The sequence below is a fragment of the Lissotriton helveticus genome, chromosome 3_2 (genome assembly GCF_964261635.1).
Source record: "Lissotriton helveticus chromosome 3_2, aLisHel1.1, whole genome shotgun sequence".
Classification (NCBI taxonomy): domain Eukaryota; kingdom Metazoa; phylum Chordata; class Amphibia; order Caudata; family Salamandridae; genus Lissotriton; species Lissotriton helveticus.
Genome location: NC_136062.1, coordinates 149,761,823 through 149,781,804, shown reverse-complemented (window position 1 = coordinate 149,781,804; position 19,982 = coordinate 149,761,823). Strand labels below are relative to the sequence as shown.

The 19,982-nt window shown below is 43.8% G+C and overlaps 1 protein-coding gene across 1 annotated transcript in view; it reads right to left on the bottom strand.

Moving 5' to 3' along the window:
- SEC11A (SEC11 homolog A, signal peptidase complex subunit) overlaps window positions 1–19,982 on the bottom strand; it is a 195,781-nt gene that overhangs the window by 40,024 nt on the left and 135,775 nt on the right. The window contains exon 4 of the mRNA XM_078684943.1: window positions 1,084–1,203. Coding sequence (XP_078541069.1) covers window positions 1,084–1,203 — 120 coding nt within the window. The remainder of the gene's footprint in view (window positions 1–1,083; window positions 1,204–19,982) is intronic.

Genomic DNA, 19,982 nt, shown 5'->3' with positions numbered 1-19,982 from the left:
TTCCAACATATATTATGTGAGTGGCTGTGTGACTGTATTCTTGTGTGTATGGTGTGAAAGTGGCTGTATGGGTGTATAAGTGGGTGTGTGAGTAGCTGTGTGATGAATATGATGCTGTGTGAGAAGGTATGTCAGTGGCCATTTGGGGAATGAGTGGATCTATGGGTGGGTAGCTGTGTATGTAGTGACTGGATGGGTAAGTGGGTATGTAGTGAATGTATGGGTGAGTGAGTGGCTGTTTGGTTAATTGAGTCGTTGTGCGAGTGGCTGTTTTGGAGAGTAAGTGTCTGTGTGAATGGCTATATGGGTGAGTGAGCGGACGTGCGAGTGCTTGTATGGATGTGTGAATAGGTACGTTAAGTGGTGTGAGTGTTTGTATAGGTGAGAGGCGGTATGGGTGAGGGACTAGGTAAATAAGTGGGTGTGTGAGTATCTGTATGGGTGAGTGAATGTATGTGTGAGTGGCTGTGTGGGTGGGTGTCTTTGAAGCAGTGAGTGGGTGTGAGTGTACGGGTATGGGCTTGTGAGTTGGTCTGTGGATTATGTCATCAGTGATGTCACTAACCATGGGGGGGGGAGGGTGTGTGTGTCGGTGTCACAGAAAGAGTCTGACAGTGAGAATTAGAGCACGTGAAATATGGAGAGAGTAACTAAGGAGAGTGGCGAGTGTGTGGCAGAACAAACTCGACAGCCATTCAGTAGCTAACAGGTTCATATTCTATTTATTGTCAGTAACTGATGGCCAGGCATTCTATTGTAGAGTACTTGCCAACAGTTTACATGGCACAATAACTACTGGGCGAGTGCTATGGGTGCAATAACTGATGGAGAGGAAATTTGCTCAAAGAAACTCATAGATACACATTTTGTTGTGCTGTAACTGGTGTACAGGCGCAGCCATGAGCAGCCAAAAACCCAAAAGACGAACTGAATAAATACTATGCTATATGTGATAGCATGTGACGGCACTGGGTGTTGCTGCTGAAAACAAACTGGGTCTCCTGCTGCCGTAGCTTCTTCACATATATTTTGGGAACAGGTACTTATTGTTTTTTTGTGAAATTAAGCACCATTTTCACTTACCCCCTTGCCCGTCCAACTACATCTTTTTTCTCCAACCAATGCTGCCCTTGCTTGTACAGTCCTCTGTCATCAACAGCATTGTTGTCTCCCTTTGTTAAAAACTTGATGTCTCCACTGTCCCTGAAGAAATCAGATGTATTTGTCAAATAAATCTTTTAAAGAAAAGATACAAGTACAATCTACTTTTTCTTTGTAGGTCCTTGTCGGATTTTACTCAGCAACCGAAATGATAATACAACAGAAGAGCTTTGCGCCTCAAAACATTGCCTATACTTATTCCCAATGAAAATTAATTTAACATTACTACATTTTACAGATGTTAGTATTGTTTAAGTATTATTTTATTCAAGTCAGTATCTTACAAGTTGCATTTTCTACAAGAGAATTCACAAAGGGATTACTGAAACAGAAAATACTTTGCACTTTCCACTAAACACTACATGCATTGCTCCTCCCAGCAGCCACAGAGCACAGCTTGTTCCAAACATCCTCCCCAGCCCGCTCACATTTACCACCTGTTTAGATTCCATGCAACATTTAATCTTGCAGAAAATAAATATTGATACCAGTGCTTCACAATTGATCATAATAGATTTAACAGTTAGTTCGGAAATATAGAACAGATTACACTCTTAACGAAAACTCCAAGTGTACAATCTGGTTTAAACAGTTAAAAATCAAAAATGTATCGCCAAGAGGGATATCGCCCAGTTGTGGGGCTCTCAGAGGCCACCCACAGTTCTGGCATGGAAGGAGAATATGGACTGGTGCATGTTCAGGGAGAAGACGGTGTATGTGGCACGTGGCAGGCCTCGCAAGTGGGGTAAGATTTGGGGTCAAAGGAACTCCTATCGGGGAGAAATATGTACACCTCCCTTCACACACTTGGTGGCGGATCCACTCTCCCCTTGACCCGACATTCCTGCTATTATGTTGCTCGGACTGTCTCCGGACCTGTTGCATCCCTCAATCCTCCCATCCTGCAATGTCAATGATTGTATTATGATCTTATGCATTCCTCCCCGCAGGACGCTTCGCCATTCGATTGATTGCACTGCCTTGATTATTTATTCTTGTTTATGTTGTTAAAAGTTTCAATAAAAAGAAATACAAAAAAAAAATGTCCTCTTTGGCAGATAGATACCTCGCTTTGCAACTCTAGTGTAATACCTGCTACAGTATATGGTCCAGCTGATGTGACAGAGGTTTATGAGGTTTCAGACACACCACATCAACTTTGTGTCCAATGTCCATGGTTAAATAACTAACAACCTAACACTAACTGTTGCTTGTACAATATGGTGGAGTACCATGTTTTTCTCTCTGCCCTGGATTGAAAGTGGGGGTGGGGGGGGGGGGGGGTGGCTGCTTTAGAAAGGCTTTGAATTTAACTGGTATATGAACTACATCAGACATAATAAACACAACTCCATCAGCAAAGACTCACCACCATCCTCAACACTTCCATCACCTCTGCCATCTTCCCAGCAGGTTGGAAGCATGAAGAGGTCTAACCACTTCAAAAAACCTTTACAAATGCTCTTGAGCACGTACTCACGAACACCTCCCATCATAAAATTGTCAATAGATTGTAAGCTGCGACGCAGGACAAGACACCAATATGCACCCCAAAGACAATAACCCAATGGTCGACTGGATACAGACACCTCCCTCCTACCCCTCCCCATGGACCAATGGTCTTATTGCTACATGCAATCGGAGGCACTATCCCCCAACTACAGACTACGCCTCATACATTTAAAATGTCTTCAGAGACTATACCGCACTCCCCTGCATCTGAAAAGTATAGGCCTTAACAAGGAGGCACGCTGCGAAAGGTGCTGGTAACATGTTTGAAACCTGCTATGGGCTCTCTAACATTAATGATGGAAATGAATTGTGGATCTACCCTCCCACCCCCACTTCCCCTCCACCCCATTACTATTTCCTGCTCTACATGTATGTTGTTATTTTTTCAAATGCCAATAAACCTTTTTTTTTTTTAAAAACCTCTGCAGACCCGGCAGAAAAAAAAAAAGAAAAAAAAAAAAAAAAAAAGAGTACTGGCCTCCCTGCTACCCTTCCCAGCAAAAGTCCTGGAGAAAACAATTAACTTTCAACTCACCAATCACCTACAAACCAACAAACTCCAAAACCCCTCCTAGTCAGAATTCCACTCAAATCTCAGCATGGAAAAGGCTCTGATTGCAGCCACTGATGACATTAGGGCTCTCCTAGACAATGGAGACACAGCAGCCCTTATTCTACTTGACCTCTAAGCAGCCTTTGAAACAGTGTCGCAAACCAACCTTCTACAGGGTCTCAGCCAGATAGGAATCCAAGCAAAAGCCTTTAACGGGATTGTGTCTTCTCTCACCAGTAGCATCCGCCTCCTGCCTTTCTCCTCAGGCCCAAAGAACATCTGCAGCATCCCACAAGGGTCATCTTTCAGCCCCACCCTTTTTAACACATACATAGTCCCGCTGGCCACCCTTGTCAGAGCCCATGAGATGAACATTATATCCTTCGTGGACAACACTAAGCTCATCCTATTCCTGTCCTCAGACCCCACCACCACCAAATCTAACTTTCATAGGTGCATGACCAGCATTGCCAGCTGGATGCAGAACTGCCGCCTCAAAATCAACACCGGCAAAACTGAGGTACTCATCTTGTAGAGTAATGCCTCTCCGTTTGGAATGACTCCTTGTGGCCACGTGGGGATCACCATCCAACTTCTAAAGAGACTCCAGACCATTCAAAATGCTGCAGCAATGCTTATTCCTTAACCTCCTCAGGTGAACCCACATCACCCCCTACCTCAAAGCACTACACTGGCTCCCCATCAACAAACCGTGCCAGTTCAAACTACTCACGCATGCCTACAAGACCATCCATAACAAGGGTCCAACCGACCTCAGCCACAGAGTTAACTTTCACCAGCCCGAAAGACAGCTGCGCTCCACATCTCCCTCCCTTGCTTACACACCACACATCCACAGATGCAGGAGCAGCAGCTGCGCTTTCTCTCATTTAGCCGCAAATTCCTGCAACAATCTCCCACTCCAGCTATGAACAGCTTCTACCCAGCAGAAGTTCAGGAAGGGCCTGAAGACCGGATTGTTTGACGGATAGCCCTTAGCAGCAGCTCTCCCCTCCAAAGCACCTGGAAACCCTCACGGGCGATAAGCAGTGCTCTATAAATCCTGATTGGTAAAGGTTTAAGATCCAGGTGAGGTCAAAAAGAGTTATGGTCTGTCAATGTATTGCATGTAAAGAGCTTTTAAGCATCTGTTTGCATTTTAGCGTCCGCTGTGAGTACCCACCATTTCACTTATTCGTAATTTACTTTGTGGTGATAAATTTAAACCACAGAAAAGTAATTTTAACTACGTTTTGTCAGAACGACGTTGCTACTGTAGATGTTTTATCTGCTGCTTTTAGAGTCTTCCTAAAAATAGCAATACATAATACACCACATTACTGCCATACGTCTGCTGTTTCTAAGCATTGAATAGCTACTGAGAATAGCTTAAAGTATATTGCTTATCAAGACACATTTACTAATAATGGAAGTTGTCATGACCTCGATTCTAACATTCATTGTGTGAATAATCAGAGAAGCATAATTAAGTTAAAAAGCAGTCACAAAGCAGGATCATTAGCTCACAGCATCACTAGACTGACAGAGTTACTAAGTGGAACAGAGTGTGTGAGCTGGGAATGGAGAACGTTATACAAAAGTTGATAATTTATTCAGAATTAAATTGCATACAGCCCTGAACCATCAGATAAACAAAAGACTTGTGAACGCAAAAAACACCTTTGCACCACAACACCCTTATGCTCGATACTGGTGTTGCCAACCAACCCACTACACTTCCGTGCTGCCAGAGATATCACCAATGCGATACACTAGCAAGTACCCTTTATTGTAATTGTACTAATTTAAGCCCTTTGGATATTTTGCACAAAATGCATAGGGAAAAATTACCTTAATCTTTCGTCTCTTCCGATGAGGGAGACTGGGCTCAAGACAGAGTTAGCATACCAAGCAGGAGGATATACAGAAGCAGTTTACGAGGAAGTTAGCGCCAGTTGATGATTGATGTGCAGGAGTGTTGGGGTACATACTAGAAGGGTAAGAGCAAGCCAGAAAGCAGGGATTGGGGCTGCGGAATTGATATGACAGCAGTTCAAAAGTGCAAAAGCTATGAGAGCCAGATGTGTGGGGGACCAGAAAGAGAGAAGGATAACTTTAACAATGTTACCCTTAGTCCGTAGGTCCTTCACTATTATAAACTTCGTAAGGTAACTGGACTGGCAGAACCCGAACCTACTGATATAGCAATGACGTTTTTTGGGATGCTGGAACCACACATGTAAAAATAATGGCGCTGCTAGCCACAAGCTGTGCCCCGGTAATCCGAGATATATTTAATCAGTCGATCCACACTGGCACTATTCCAGTCACTCGGAAGGAGGTTTTTGTTCGCCCAATATTAAAAAAAAACCACTGCAGATCCTTCAATTCTTGGTAACTACCGTCCTATTTCTTTGCTACCACTGTTGGGCAAAATATTGGAAGGTATTATTAACAGACAACTAAGCTCTTACTTGGAGGATAATCATCTGCTGGATCCCTCGCAGTCAGGTTTCCGGCCAGGCTTTAGCACAGAGACCGCTATTCTGGCCGTGACCGACTCTCTCAGACTGACTATAGACGCAGGAGGCTCAGTAATTCTGATCCTCCTAGATCTCTCCCCGGCTTTTGACACCATCTCACATTCTAAGCTGGCGGAGAGATTTTTTGCCTGTGGAATCAAGGGGGTAGCGCTCAAGTGGCTTAATCACTTTCTGTCTGAGAGAAGGCAAACTATCATGCTGGGTCCTTATACCTCAGCGAAAATGCAGGTTGACAAGGGTGTTCCGCTGGGCTCTTGCTTAAGCCCAAGTCTTTTCAACCTATACATGGCTCCGTTGGCAGGGCTAGTCGAGCAGCTGGGTTTTCAGATGATCTCGTATGCTGATGATACGCAGCTTATGTTTACCATCGGACAAAACCCAGAGCTCGACAGAAACCATTTTGCCACCGGTATGCTTGCCATCTCTAACTGGATGACAGCAAATTGTCTCCAGTTCAATCCGGAAAAAACTGAGGTCATGTTAATGGGTAAAGCCTCGGACACGTGGTCGGAGGACTGGTGGCCCGCTCAGTTGGGCTTGGCCCCCTCCCCTACCCAGTCAGTAAAAAATCTGGGTCTAAAATTGGACCGGTCGCTGACCATGAAGGATCACGTCATGGCTACCACAAGTTTGTGCTATTATGGTTTCCGGTTTCTTAGGAAAATGTTTCCTTACTTGCCTTTCTCCCATTGCAGAACAGTAGTCCAGGCGATGGTAATCAGTCGCCTTGACTATGGTAATGACTTGCTGGCTGAAGTGGGAGGGACACTTTTGGCCAAACTCCAAGTAGAACAAAACACTGCAGCAAGAATGATTTTAAATCGCCCTTCAGGCTCATCTTCGGGCCCCCTGCTAAGCGAATTGCATTGGCTGTCAGTAAAGAAGAGATCCTTTTTTAAGATTTGCTGTCTTACATACAACGCACTAAACGGAAGAGGTCCCCTATATTTGCAGAAAAAACTATTAAAATATTCCCCTTGCAGGAATCTTAGATCTAGCACTCAGGATCTTCTTCAGGTCCCCCGAATTCGCCTCGTCCGCACAGGGGTCAGAGCCTTTTCATATCTTGCGCCAAGATATTGGAATGAGCTCCCTCCCTCTTTACACACAATCCCAAGCTAAAGCATTTTCAGGAAGCAGCTGAAAGCTATTCTCTTCTAATAAAGTAACCCAAATGATACCGGCCCTTGTCAATCTCTCAGGACAATTTCCTAGTTAGCGCCGAGATGCCCCAGGGTGATTTGAGCGCTTTATAAATATTTAACATAACATAACATAACATGTATGGAGGCATCATGCATGATATTTGCCTATGCATGTGCATACCATCACCAACTTCTTTCTAGGTAACAAACATAAGCAAAGCTATTAAGTTTGGCATTTTATTTATGAAAGTGCTTGGTTACGACTGGGGAAATGTGAGTATAGTTTGTCAGGTTTGCTAGCATATCAATCTAATGTACCCACACCTACATTTTCACTTTCTCTCTTTCACCACAATTTATACATATGAAAGGAGACCATCTAGGGCCGGTCTTTCAAATGGAATCAGAAAAGAATCTGATAGGATGTACCAACAGTTCCTATGGCCATCACATTACAACACAAGTTGTATTTAAAGACTAGTAAACATTCGTAATCCAGATAACACAAGGGACAGCACCTATGTTAGCTATTCATTAAACACTAATGGGTGACATGAGAGGAGCTTAGAAATTTGGTTTCAATAAGCAGCTGTTTACAAGAAAACCTATAACTCATATTATGATTAACATCCTGCAATAAACAAACAGGTGTACTGGGTGACTTTTCTCATCAGGAACATTTACAGTATAAATCGAGAATTACAAAATGGGGGCCAACCAAGAAGTGCACATTTTCCCCCTTACACACTAGTACAGATGACTGGAAAACTGGTACAAGGAGAATGTAGGTAACAGAGCAGGGATTCAGATATTTTGTTGCAACAAATACTAAATATTCAAGATGCTTTAATAGTGGAGAACAGGCACATAAATTAAGTACTGTCATGCAAATGACATTATCCATGAATTGCCCATAAACAAATCTATGATCCTCTTCAGATAAGTGGTATCAAAGTATTAATTGCCTACTTTTCAGAATGTAAAAGATAGTGATCATGTTTCGGTCTGTATAATATCCTCCTAGATGATCAGATATACAAGGGATAATTTACCTACAAAAATTCCAGCACAATCATGTACAAAGGGTCCTCAAAATAAGATAGGCATTATTAGGGAACCCTTAACCCCATCTGTGCCTCAAAATAAGATAGACATCATCAGGAAACCCTTAACCCCCTCTACGCCTTACCTCAAAAACAATACCCTTTCAGGCATAGAAAGAAACATACATTATGCAAAAAAAGAAACAGAGAACTCTGATTAGTTCGTTCTCAGGTTTAGGTGGAAAGCAGCTCCAGTATAGAGCACTCTCAACACCAGCGACACTCTAGATTTGCTCACGTCAAATGTCTGCTTTTCTATCAAAGTCTTTAAGCATAAGATCAGCACAGTGCCATCCACGATGAGAGGGAAAGGGACAAAGTATTTTGCCATTTCTACAGCAAAGTCTTTAAGCATAGGATTAGGGCAGTGCTTTCCATGGCAAACTGTAAAAAGACCAAAGCCTTTTACCACTCCAGGCACAGTATTACAGCTTTGGATTGGTGAAATAGCATTCAAGCCTGAAATGAATAAAAGCAACCCCTGACACGTGTTTCTCTCTCATTAGTGCTACTCAGACTGTTATATAGAAGAACGAGGCTGAAGGCAGAGTTTCTTTATAAGGTTTTGGAACTTCGAGGTGACTTGCAATATCCTTATCATGTACACCTGGGGTACTATGTCCCATTTAATACATGGTAACACCAGCTAATTTCTCTCAAACCACTTAAAACCTTGAAGTGTAGCTCACTCATACGAAAGAGCAAGCAATATAGCAAACATGGAGAAACAAGCATTGGCATAGCCAATAGGTCTCGCTTTTGGGACCTCATAAGTATTTAGTTATGCAGAATATCATCCTTGGGACAAAACATCAACTGTTGCATGGCTAAACACTTATAAGGTCCCAAAGGAGACCTATTGGCTAAGCCAATGCTAGTTTTGAATGGTGATTATTTTTTAAAGTGGGTGGCACCGTCTGTCAGAGTGAGTTGACAGGCATGCGTGACCATACTTTCAGCCAGTTAAACGACCAGCTTTTAACATTGTTAACTGTTGTCCCTTTGATTGGTTTCACCCTCACTTGTGACAGCCAACTGAAGTCCTGTGACTGAGGGCTGCTGGACCTGTGAAAGGTGGATGGCTGTTTGCCCTGTGCTTCCTGGGTCTTCTTCCTAACAGCACAGAGGACAGCTGCACTTTGCTGTCTCAGACCTCCGGGTTGTAAAGGTTACTGCATGGTATCAAGAAGGCGTGGCTCATAGCTCTGCTCCCACCAGGTTCAATAAACTCTCCTTCAGAAAAAGGCTGCCCTAGGTAAGCCGAATAAGGCGAGGTCCGTGCTGAAAGCGCCCACGCCTTCCCTTCAGGGATCTGCGCATGTGCTCTCTGCGCTTAGTGAAGCTCATCCCGGTGCCTTGGTTCCATGCAACTGCTCCGCAGTCACTCAAGAATGAAAAGGAACGCCAACAAAGCACTTACGGGTGGGTCGGAAAGCCACGGCGTAAGCAGCTTTCGCTGCTATATAGTCAGACCGGATCAGTCTTTCCTGTACCAACCATGGTCGTCAACTTTAAATATAACTTCCACTTTGCCCATGGCCCGCAGCATCAGCTTCCTGCCAATCGCAAAGGCGCCGCCTTTCTAACCCTCTCTGCATTTTACCTCAAACTTTCAGGTCGTACACGCGTGCGATAGAGATCATCCAGGGCAGGTTTTAGCTTTGCATTATGGAACGTGTAGCCCTTGACTCCATTAGAAAATCAGGACTACAAGTCCCAGAATGCACTGTAAAAACATTGACAGGCTGTGCTACTCATACACGGGCCTGTGAAAATGGAGAGCTTCGATTAACTCATTGCTCAGATGAGCAAATAAACAACTGTATGCTTTTGAATTTGCCGCATAAGTTATATAAATACCCAAACAGCCCGCCTCAAGAACAGATATTGAAAGGGACAGGGGAGCAGAGTTAAGTGGGTTCCTGCACAGTCAACGTGGAGTCGGTCAGTTGCTGAGAAGACGTGGTAGCGTACGAGCCATCCCTACCAAATAAACATACTTGCCAACGTTCTTAGGTCAATAAATAGTGGGATTTGTCTGTTTTTTTAAGCCTATAAATAGCATGAGGATAACAGAACTCTCATGTTCCACGGGTCCATGAGCAAGTCTCAATCAGTGCAAGCTTTTTCTCATTATAAAACAAGCACTGCAAAATCCATAATGCAAAGAAAAATCATTAACTGGAAACACGCGCGCACCATTTCTATGTGGAATAGATCACATGACATACTAGATTATACCGTTTGATCCCCGGCACAGCAGTGGAGGCGGGGGTGGGTTCTCAGAAAAAGGCGTTCCACGCCAGGTAATCTCTCAGCTATAGCCCACTATGACTGGCTTCTGCAGCGCATAAACTATAAGCACTTCAGTCAGTTTGGGGAGAACCAATGCATTTGGGATCCCCCGCAGGGTAGCCTCCTGCGGTGCAAGGGAAGAGACGGGGCCCTGCCACAAAGCAATATTTTCCCTTCTCTGAAACAAAGGTAAAAAAAGGTAAAAGAATTACCGAGTTGCGCTGCTCAAAGGAACCATCTGATACGGACTTCTGCACCACATCAACTGCAAGCACTTTAGTCAGTTTGAGGGGGAGCAATGCATCTGGGGTCCCCCACTGTCCCAGAGGGGCAGCCACCTTCTGTGCAAGGGAGGAGGCGGGCCCGTGCAGGCAACAACGCCTGCCCCGAAGCAATCTATTTCCTCCGCTGAAACGAAGGTAAGAAAATTACCAAGCTGCGCTGCTCAAAGAATATCGGTGCGGTCAGGCACACAGTGAATAGTAAGCTCATGCCTGCATTTTGTTTATGCTTTAAAGGTCCTTCGTTTGAGAGGGCGGCCAGATGTGTTAGGGATAGGTGTAATGGAAAGAAGGCACCCAAACAGACAGTTCCAATCACAAGGGTGTGAACTCGACATTACTCCCCAGACGCCAGGCAGGGCGCCCCACGGGGAGATGCGGAGTAACAAGAAATACACCACGAGAATGACGGCAGCTTGGGAAGGACTTCTGCTGAGTACTTTCAAGTACCGTCTTCCACTGTCAAGTAAACTGTCCTCAGGACAGAAAGGTCCGAGGGGAAGCATAAAAGAGAAGACAGGTAAAGTGACTAAGCAAAGGGCAGGGCGACAAAGAAAGGGAGCCAGAGAGAAGGAGCAACAAGACCCACGGCAGCGAGACGCGCTCTGTGGTGAGAGAGGGGGAGGGGTGTTAAAGCGCAAGGAAGACAGAGGCGGTGCGAGGAGCACGCCCGTGGGGAGCGAAAGGAAAGCCGGATGGAGCTTCTGCTCGTACCTGTGCGCATAACCGCATGCTCTATGGCACCCGAAAAGCTGTGGTCGTTTTTTTAAAGCCCACTCACTAAATGTCTCGCCAGAGCAGCGCATGCGCTGGCTCAGGCGAGACCTAAAAACAAGTTACTTACCTGTAATTCTTGTTCTCCAGTACTAGTAGCTTTCAAAGATTCACAGGCTTGATTCATTCCCGGTCGTCGAGGTGGGAGTCCCACTGTACCTTTTAACCCGTTGCGTGCTCATGACGAGCTGAGCTAGTCATGAGGCACGGTTGAGCTGCACTTATGACGAGCTGAGCTCGTCATGACCGTTGGAACATTCACACGCGGGGATAATTTCCCCGCTGTGCTGAACGTTCCAAAACTGGTGTGGTGGTGACGAGCTCCGCTCGTCATGAGTCACACGCTCGTCATGAGTGCAGCTCCGCTGTGCCTCATGACGAGCCTAACTCGTCACCGGCACGGCGGTGCAGCCCCCCTCCCCCCCACACAGCAGATGAAAACGCCCCGCAGTGAAGGGGTTAAATCAGTAGAAACAGTATACATAGCTTATAATGGTTAAAGACATTAACTTGAATAGCATATTCACATAATTTTAAAAAGAACCAAACTTCAGTCAATCAGGCAAAAGCACTCTCTAGAATTCTTCCTACAGAGACATCTTCCCTCAGATGTGTAACCACTAGTGGGATTGTTTCTAGAAGATTCCAGTAGATTGTTTTCAGATACAAGAAGGGCCTCTATGGGAAGGAGGGTGTGTCACAAGTGAATCTATGAAAGAAACCAATGCTGGAGAATGAGAGTTACAGGGGAGTAACTTATTGTTTTTCTCCAGTATTGGATCTTTCATAGATTCACATGCTTGTATTAGAATAGATAGCAGTTATATAATTATTTATACAAGATCATGTTAAACATAACACAATAGCGGACTAGATATTCATATAGTCAAACAAGGCTAACCTTAATGGAAGAGATGGGGTAATACTGATCGTCTCACAGTCGCATCCCTGCAATGTGAAGACTCCAGGCAATAATGTTGGTTGAACGTGTGTCTATTTTTTCCTGTCGCAGCGCTGCATATGCTTTCAGTAGGCACTCTGGCCAACAAGGCTGTTGATGTAGAGACAGCCCTAGTAGAGTCTACTTTAACCTTATCCCTCAAAGGCCTGCCAACCATAGAATGGAAGAATTGAATAGTCGGTGATTTTCCATCGAGCTATGCTTGCCTTGGAAACCAGACCACCCTTGTTATGGTGTCCATATGCTACTGGAAGTTGATCGGTGTTTAACTGTTTTGTACGATGCAAATAAAACTTCAGGCATCTTTGTATATCTGGTGTATGCAGTGATCTTTCCTCTGCTGTCTGCGGATTCGGGGAGAATGTTACAGCACAATAGATTAATTTAGATGAAAATCCACAGGGACTTTTGGAATAAACATGGGATTAATCCTTAGAACCAAAGGGTCATCCTCAAACTGCAAGAAAGGCTCCTTGATGGTGAATGCTTATATTTTACTCACTCCTCTGGCTGATGTTAGTGCTAGTAGCAAGGCCACTTTCCAGATTAGGAATTTGATATTTGCCCTATGAATAGGTTTAACCCCTTCGGCGCTCATGACGAGCTGAGCTCGTCATGAGTCGTGCCGCTCGCACGCGGATGACGAGCTCAGCTCATCATGTAACGCGGCTTTTGGAAAAAGCCCCGAAGCGCAAAAATAGCCGCAGCGCGCATGCGGTTAAAAGGGCTCTTCCTCAGTACTGCCAGCAGTGTGTCCATTTGCCAGGCTGGAGGAGGAGACTTTATCAGAGGGAAGACTCTGAATAAACCTTTAATAAACTGTATATATTATTTCTATTAGACCATACTGATGGAGATCCAGATGAGCACCTATATCTTGAAATTGCAGCTAAGTGCATTTTGACATAAAAGTGAACTAAGCCTATCTAGCCAAAGATCGCAGGCGAGGCAAGATTTGCTCTGGATGTGATAATAGTGGGTGATTTTTTTTTTAACTTATGGCACTATTAGTAAAAACGCAGTTTTAATCTGTATGCCTGGTCAGTGTTATCTCTGGCAAGAATATATCTTCATGGTATTCAGGAGCCAAGCAGATAAGTGTAGACGGTCGGGTTCATATGGAGGACTTGGTTGTGACTCAGCAATAATTAGTCCCTCTGAGGTTTTAGCTGAATGGGACTCTTCTCTGACAACAGCAGTAGTAGTTCCGTGAACTAATGTAGTCTGTGTCATCGTGGAGCAATCCAAAATATTCAACACGGGGGGTCAGGCTTGTTGTGGAGTGTACGCAACCACCTGATCGAAAACGCATTCCTCCACGACCCTTCTTGATGGTGCCAGCTAGCGTAAAACCAGCATTTCCAGTTCTCTTGAGACGCAAGAGATCTAGTGTGTGTTTGCCCCACAGCCAGAATATTTTGTTCAGAATGGACTAATTATAGTCCTACTCAATGTATCTGCCAATCTGTTGTTCATAGCTAGCAGATGTTTTGCTTGTATTGTCTTTGGAGGTGTCGAAGCCCCTTTACATATTTCTTGTGCCTTCTTCGATAGGATCCAAGATCTCGTGCCCCATGCTTGTTCAGGTAGTGCATATCAGTTGTGTTGTCCTTGCGTATTAGCACTGATGATCCCATTATTCTCGGCAAGAAAGCTTGAAAGGCAAGGAAAATGTTACTTATCCAGTAACATCTGTGCTTGGCATGTAGAGCTGTAGTGGTGGCTATCCTTTAGCTGTTTAGCTATTGCAGTTGTCGTAAAGAGTGTTCTAAGTCCTGCCTGGCCTACATTAGCTTGCTGCTTCGCAAACACACCTACACAATAGTGCTTGGTGAATGTGTGCGGTGTAGACCATGTTGCAGCTTTACAGATCTCAGCTATGGGAATGTTTCCTAAGAAAGCCATAGTAGCCCCTATTTCTTGAGTAGGATGCCGCCCTATAAGGGGTATTGGTAACGTTCTTTTTGCTCTTTTTGTTCTTTCTATGTAATATAGCAAAGCTCTTCTAACATCTAAGGTCTGTCACTGGTTCTGGTTGAGAATAAAACACTGGTAACAACCGATTGATTCATTTAAAAGGCAGAAACTACTTTAGGTAGAAATTTAGGGTTAGTACGAAGAACCACTTGTCTTTGTGGAGCTGGAAAAAATGTCTTCTATGATTAGTGCCTGTAGCTCACCCACTCTTCTCAGTGAGGTAATTGCAATGAGGAAAGCAACTTTCCATCAAAGAAACTGCAGTTCACATTTATGCATTGGAAGGTGGAAGTCTTGGTGGCATTACCCTTTTTAGTCCCTCCATAAATGCTTAGATAACTGGTACTCTAAACAGAGACAAATGCTGTCTATTTCGTAGGTAGACCGCTACTGCAGCAAGATGTAAGCCGATGGATGTGTACGCTAATCAGGACTGCTGAAGGGTAGTAAATAGGAGATTATATTTTGTATGGAAGCATCCAAAGGATTGATATTGTTATTATTAGAATATATAACAGATCATTTCCATTTAGCTGCATAACAAGCTCTTGTATTAGGCCTTCTTGCCTCTTTTATGATGTTCATACAGTCTAGTGGAAGATTCAGAAAACCAAACTATGACTCCAGATCGCTAAGTTGAGTTCCTTGGGATCTGGATGTCTTTTTCTCCATGGCTCCGAGTGAGGAGACTGGCTACAAGATGCAGCTTTTGATGTGGAACTACTGATAGCTCCAACAGGTTTGTGAACCAAGGTTGACAGGCCCATGTGGGAGCTACTAGGAGTAGTGTGAGGGGTTTTTGCCTGAGCTTCTGAACCACTAGTGGAATGAGTGGGAGTGAGAAAAGCGTAGGCAAATATCCGTGACCAGTTCATCCACAGTGCATTGCCTTTGGAGAATGGGTTTGGATACCTGGAGGCGAGGGTTGGGCATTTTTGGGTTTTTGTGTGTGGCAAATAAAGCTATTTGGGGAAAACCCCAAAGTTGAAAGCATGGGATGAGAACTTGAGGATGAAGTTCCCGCTCGTGGATTTGTTGCTTCAGTCTGCTGAGAAGGTCGGGAATTTGATTGTTTACTCCTGGAAGGTGTTCTGCTAGAAGATACATTCTGTGGTGTATGGCCCACCTCCAAATGGCTTGTGCTAGTAGTGACAGTGGGAGAGTGTCCCACCCCCCCCTGTTTTTTGTATATAGTACATAGCTATCATGTTGTCGGTGTGGACTAGGACAGTTTTGCCTACAAGGTGAAGTTGAAAGCCTTTGAGCGCTAGAAACACTGCTAGCAACTCTAGGTGATTAATGTGAAGATGTATATGCTTTGGACTCCACAAACCTTGAATTGTGTGATCTTGGAACTGAGATCCCCAACCAGTGAGCAAAGCTCTGTCTGTGGAACAGGGTCGATGAAGGGCCACCCTTTGGACAAATTTTGTGGGTTCCACCACTGCAGAGAGCGATGGTCAGACGATTACCAACACTAGATCAGTTAATTGACCCTGCCACTGGTTCCACTGACTCGCTAAACAATGTTGAGGGAGACGCATGTAAAGCCTTGCATGAGGAACAATTATGATGCAAGACACCATTATTCCCAGCAGCTGAATAAACACTTGAGCTGGTAATGAGTGGTTGGGCTGAAACTGAGCGATTAGAGCCTGAATATTGTGAATTCTGGATCCACTGGGACAAGCTAGAGTTTTGTGAGTATCTAAAGTGGCTTCCAGATAGGTTGGTGTGTTGGAAGTTTGGAGTTGGAAGGTTGGAGATGAGACTAACACATTTACTGTAAACTCGTGTACAAATGGACGGTGCACCAGAGAAGAGTATCCACAAGGTCCAATTTGTGTTAAATAATTCCTTTATTAAATTTCCAATCAGAACAAACTCCTCAGCCAACGCGTTTCGTTCTCAAGGAACTTCGTCAGGGCTGAAATAATCCAAGACATATAATCAATATTGAGTAGAGCGAATAAGAATATAAGTAATCACCAATACAAATTAAAATAAAAGCACAAGAAACAAGAAAAAAGAACAAGAAGCCTAGCTCAAAACACATTTAAAAATGTTTAGAAAAACATTTAACCATCATGAGAATTTCCATATCATGCATAAGACCTTCATAAAATCACATCACAATTTTTTTTACATATCATAGAAAAAAACATTTGTAAAATTACATAGGGGAAAGTACATATTGTTGACAGTACATTACATGTAGTTCATGATTTATTATTATTATTATTATTATTAGGGTTTTGTAGAGCGCATAGTAACCCGGAAGTATCCCAGCGCTGAGACCAAGACAGTCGAGAGGGTGGGTTGTCGGGGAGAAAAGGGGGAAGAGGGATCAGGGGAAGAGGTGTGTTTTCAGTAGTTTCCTGAATCGGAGGTGATCTGATTCCGTCCTTAGTTTACGGGGGAGGGTGTTCCATAGGCTGGCCGTGTTCACAGAGAATCGCCGTCCGCCTGTACGGGCCTTTTTCACTCTGTGAACTGTGATGAGGTGTTCGTGATCAGAGTGGAGGGATCTTGTAGCCTTGTAGGGCGTGATAACGTTTTTGAGGATGGGGGGGCCTTTATCCTGTAAGAGTTTATGGGCCAGACAGAGAGCCTTGAATTTAACTCTTTCTCTTACTGGCAGCCAGTGAAGGTGCTTCAAAGCTGGTTTGGCCGATGATCTGGCCGGAGTGTTGGTGAGAAGCCGGGCCGCGGCATTCTGAATTCTTTGTAATTTGTTGAAGGTGGCTTCGGGGGCTCCCAGGTAGATGGCAATGCTGTAATCCAGCCTAGATAGAATAAGACCTTGGATTAGCAATTTCCGGGAGATGGGAGGGAGCAAGGGCAGGATTTTCCTGACTGATCTAAGAAGCCCAAAACAAATCTCAGACGTTTTTTTGGCTTGAGTTTTGAAGGACAGGTCTTTCTCTAGCCAGATTCCCAGGCTCTTGATCTCGGTTTTGGGGGCCGGGGGTTCACCCAGACAGGAGGACCAGATGTTAGGGGAAGGGAGAGCCCTTTTTGACCAAGAAGCAAGATTTCTGTCATGGACCCGTTGAGTTTCAACGCTGAATTATTCATCCACCCCTGGATTTTGGAAAGGCAGCTTTGGAGATTAGATGGTTCTTGGTTGGGATGGGATAGGGACACCACCAGCTGGGTGTCGTCAGCGTAGCTGATGATTTTCACTCCGAACGGGGTGACTACCTCCTCCAGTGGGGACATGTAGACATTGAATAATGTCGGGCTTAGCGAAGAGCCCTACGGCACTCCGCACTGGAGGGGGACTGCTGGGGAGCGGGTGTCGTTCTCCCAGACCTGGAAGGAGCGGTGGTTTATGAATGACGCAAACCAAGCCAGGGCAGTACCCTCCACCCAGATGTCTCTGAGACGCTTGATTAAAACCCGGTGGTTGACAGTGTCGAAGGCCGCACTGAGGTCCAGGAGGATCACTGCCACTGATCCTGATTTAAAGTAATCCAAGAAGCAACGTGCATATTATATGTAAAAAAACATTTTTAGTAATTCATAACCAAAGATGTTGCAAAATGATGTTATTCTAATGAAAAAATAACAGTGAACCCACTAATTTTAAGTATCTACGACCATATATCTTACCATCATATGTTAGGGGGAGTAAAGACATCTTAACAAAATTTCGTGATTTTGAGTGGTTGCATGACCTATCCTTTGTAACCCTTGATGTAGAGAGTCTTTACACGTCCATAGACAAAGAACATGGGATCAGAGCAATACGCTCATTCCTGGATAGGGATGAGGCATGCTTGTAGGAGTATAACGAAATGATCGTCTCTATGATTGAAATCATTCTGTCCAACAACTTTTTTTATTTGACAACCGCTGGTACCAGCAGGTACATGGGACCGCCATGGGCTCCAAGTTTGCTCCCTCTTACGCCTGCCTGTTTATGGGGTGGTTTGAGAGGGAGCATGCTTGGGGTCGAGATGCCTCCCCCTGCACCAATAACATCGTGTACTGGGGGAGGTACATCGATGACGTGATCTGTCTTTGGTCTGGTTCCATTAGACAATTGGAACAATACGTGAACTTCCTTAATGACAACAGTTTTAAGATCAGATTTACTATGGTACACCATAAAGAAAAGATCAATTTCCTTGATATCCAATTTTACATCAAGAATGGGAGAATCAATAGCACGTTGTATAGGAAGGAAACAGCGTGCAATTCGGTTCTGCATGCTGAAAGTGCACATCCTCCGTCAGTTAAAAATAACATCCCATATGGAGAGATGGTTAGAATTAGACGAGCCTGCAATGAAGAAGATAAGTTCGATTCAAACATTAGAGATACCATCAATAGATTTACCAAGAGAGGATACAAAAAGGAAATACTTGACAGATCTGAACATAGAATCAAAAGTCTGAACAGAGATGATACCCTAAGGAATAAGGATACTGGTGGGAACAAACATCAAGTGGCTAGATTTGTGACCCAATACACCACACATTTTTTTAATATTCTGCGAAAACATTGGCATCTATTACAAGAAATCACAGGTCTAAAGGAGCACATTGAAAACAGGCCATCAGTAACCTATAGGAGGGGTACTTCCTTAAGAAACACTCTGTGCCCGAGCTATGTAACCACGCCAAAATCTACCCCCATATGGTTTCCGGATAGGCCAAAAGGCTTCTTTACATGTGGCACATGTAATATCTGCCCGATGGGGAAAAATAAGACCTCTATTTTCAGCTACAACTCGAATAAGAAATACAGTGTAGATTTCTTCATGAATTGTAACACCACACATGTGGTCTATGTTCTCGGCTGTAGATGTGATATTATATATGTTGGTAGCACAGTGCGTGCGCTGAAGCTTAGAATACAAGAACATAAACGCGCAATAAGAACTAAAGATACTAGATACCCCATAACGAATCACTACACAACTGAGCATCCGGATGACTTAGACTTTTGGTTTCATGCAATTGATCACGTTCCAGTCCCAAAAAGGGGTGGAAATAGAGAACTCTTATTGAGACAAAAGGAAGCAAGATGGATTTGTCGTCGTAAGGCCATCAACTTAGGCCATAATACGGATCATGAGATGCATCACTTCCTATGATATCTGGGAACAGCGATTGTATTTTCCCATTGGGCTCAAGGGAAATTAGTCACATTGTTCTTTTGGTTGTAGTAGATACGTTTTCTGACAATTGTATATGGAGTCGTTATACAAAAAACTAGTATTCGTTCAGTTATTTCTGTTGAGGGAATTTCTTTAACTGAGAAGTGATTTGAAGGATCTGATACTTCTAATGAAATGTTTGTTCTGGCTATTTCCTTTTGCCAGGTCTTTCTAAATACAAATTAGAAACTGTTATGATTTCTAACCCACTCTGTCTCTTTCATGTCGTTTTTTAACCTTTTATTCTTTAGCCTAATTGTTTCTATTTTCAATAAAATGGGGAATAGTACGACTATGAAAAATTCATGTGATGGCAAATAAACGCGACCGGTCTAATATTATGCAGACATACACTTGCCCTTTTCTGTAGATACAATCCACGACAATCGGCAGATGTAATCATTGGCATCAGATACGTTAGGCTTTATATATGTTCTCCTCCTTTCTTTATTTGAAGTACATGTTGATCGTATATTGTTGAAAAAAAGAGACTTATAATAATAACGATGA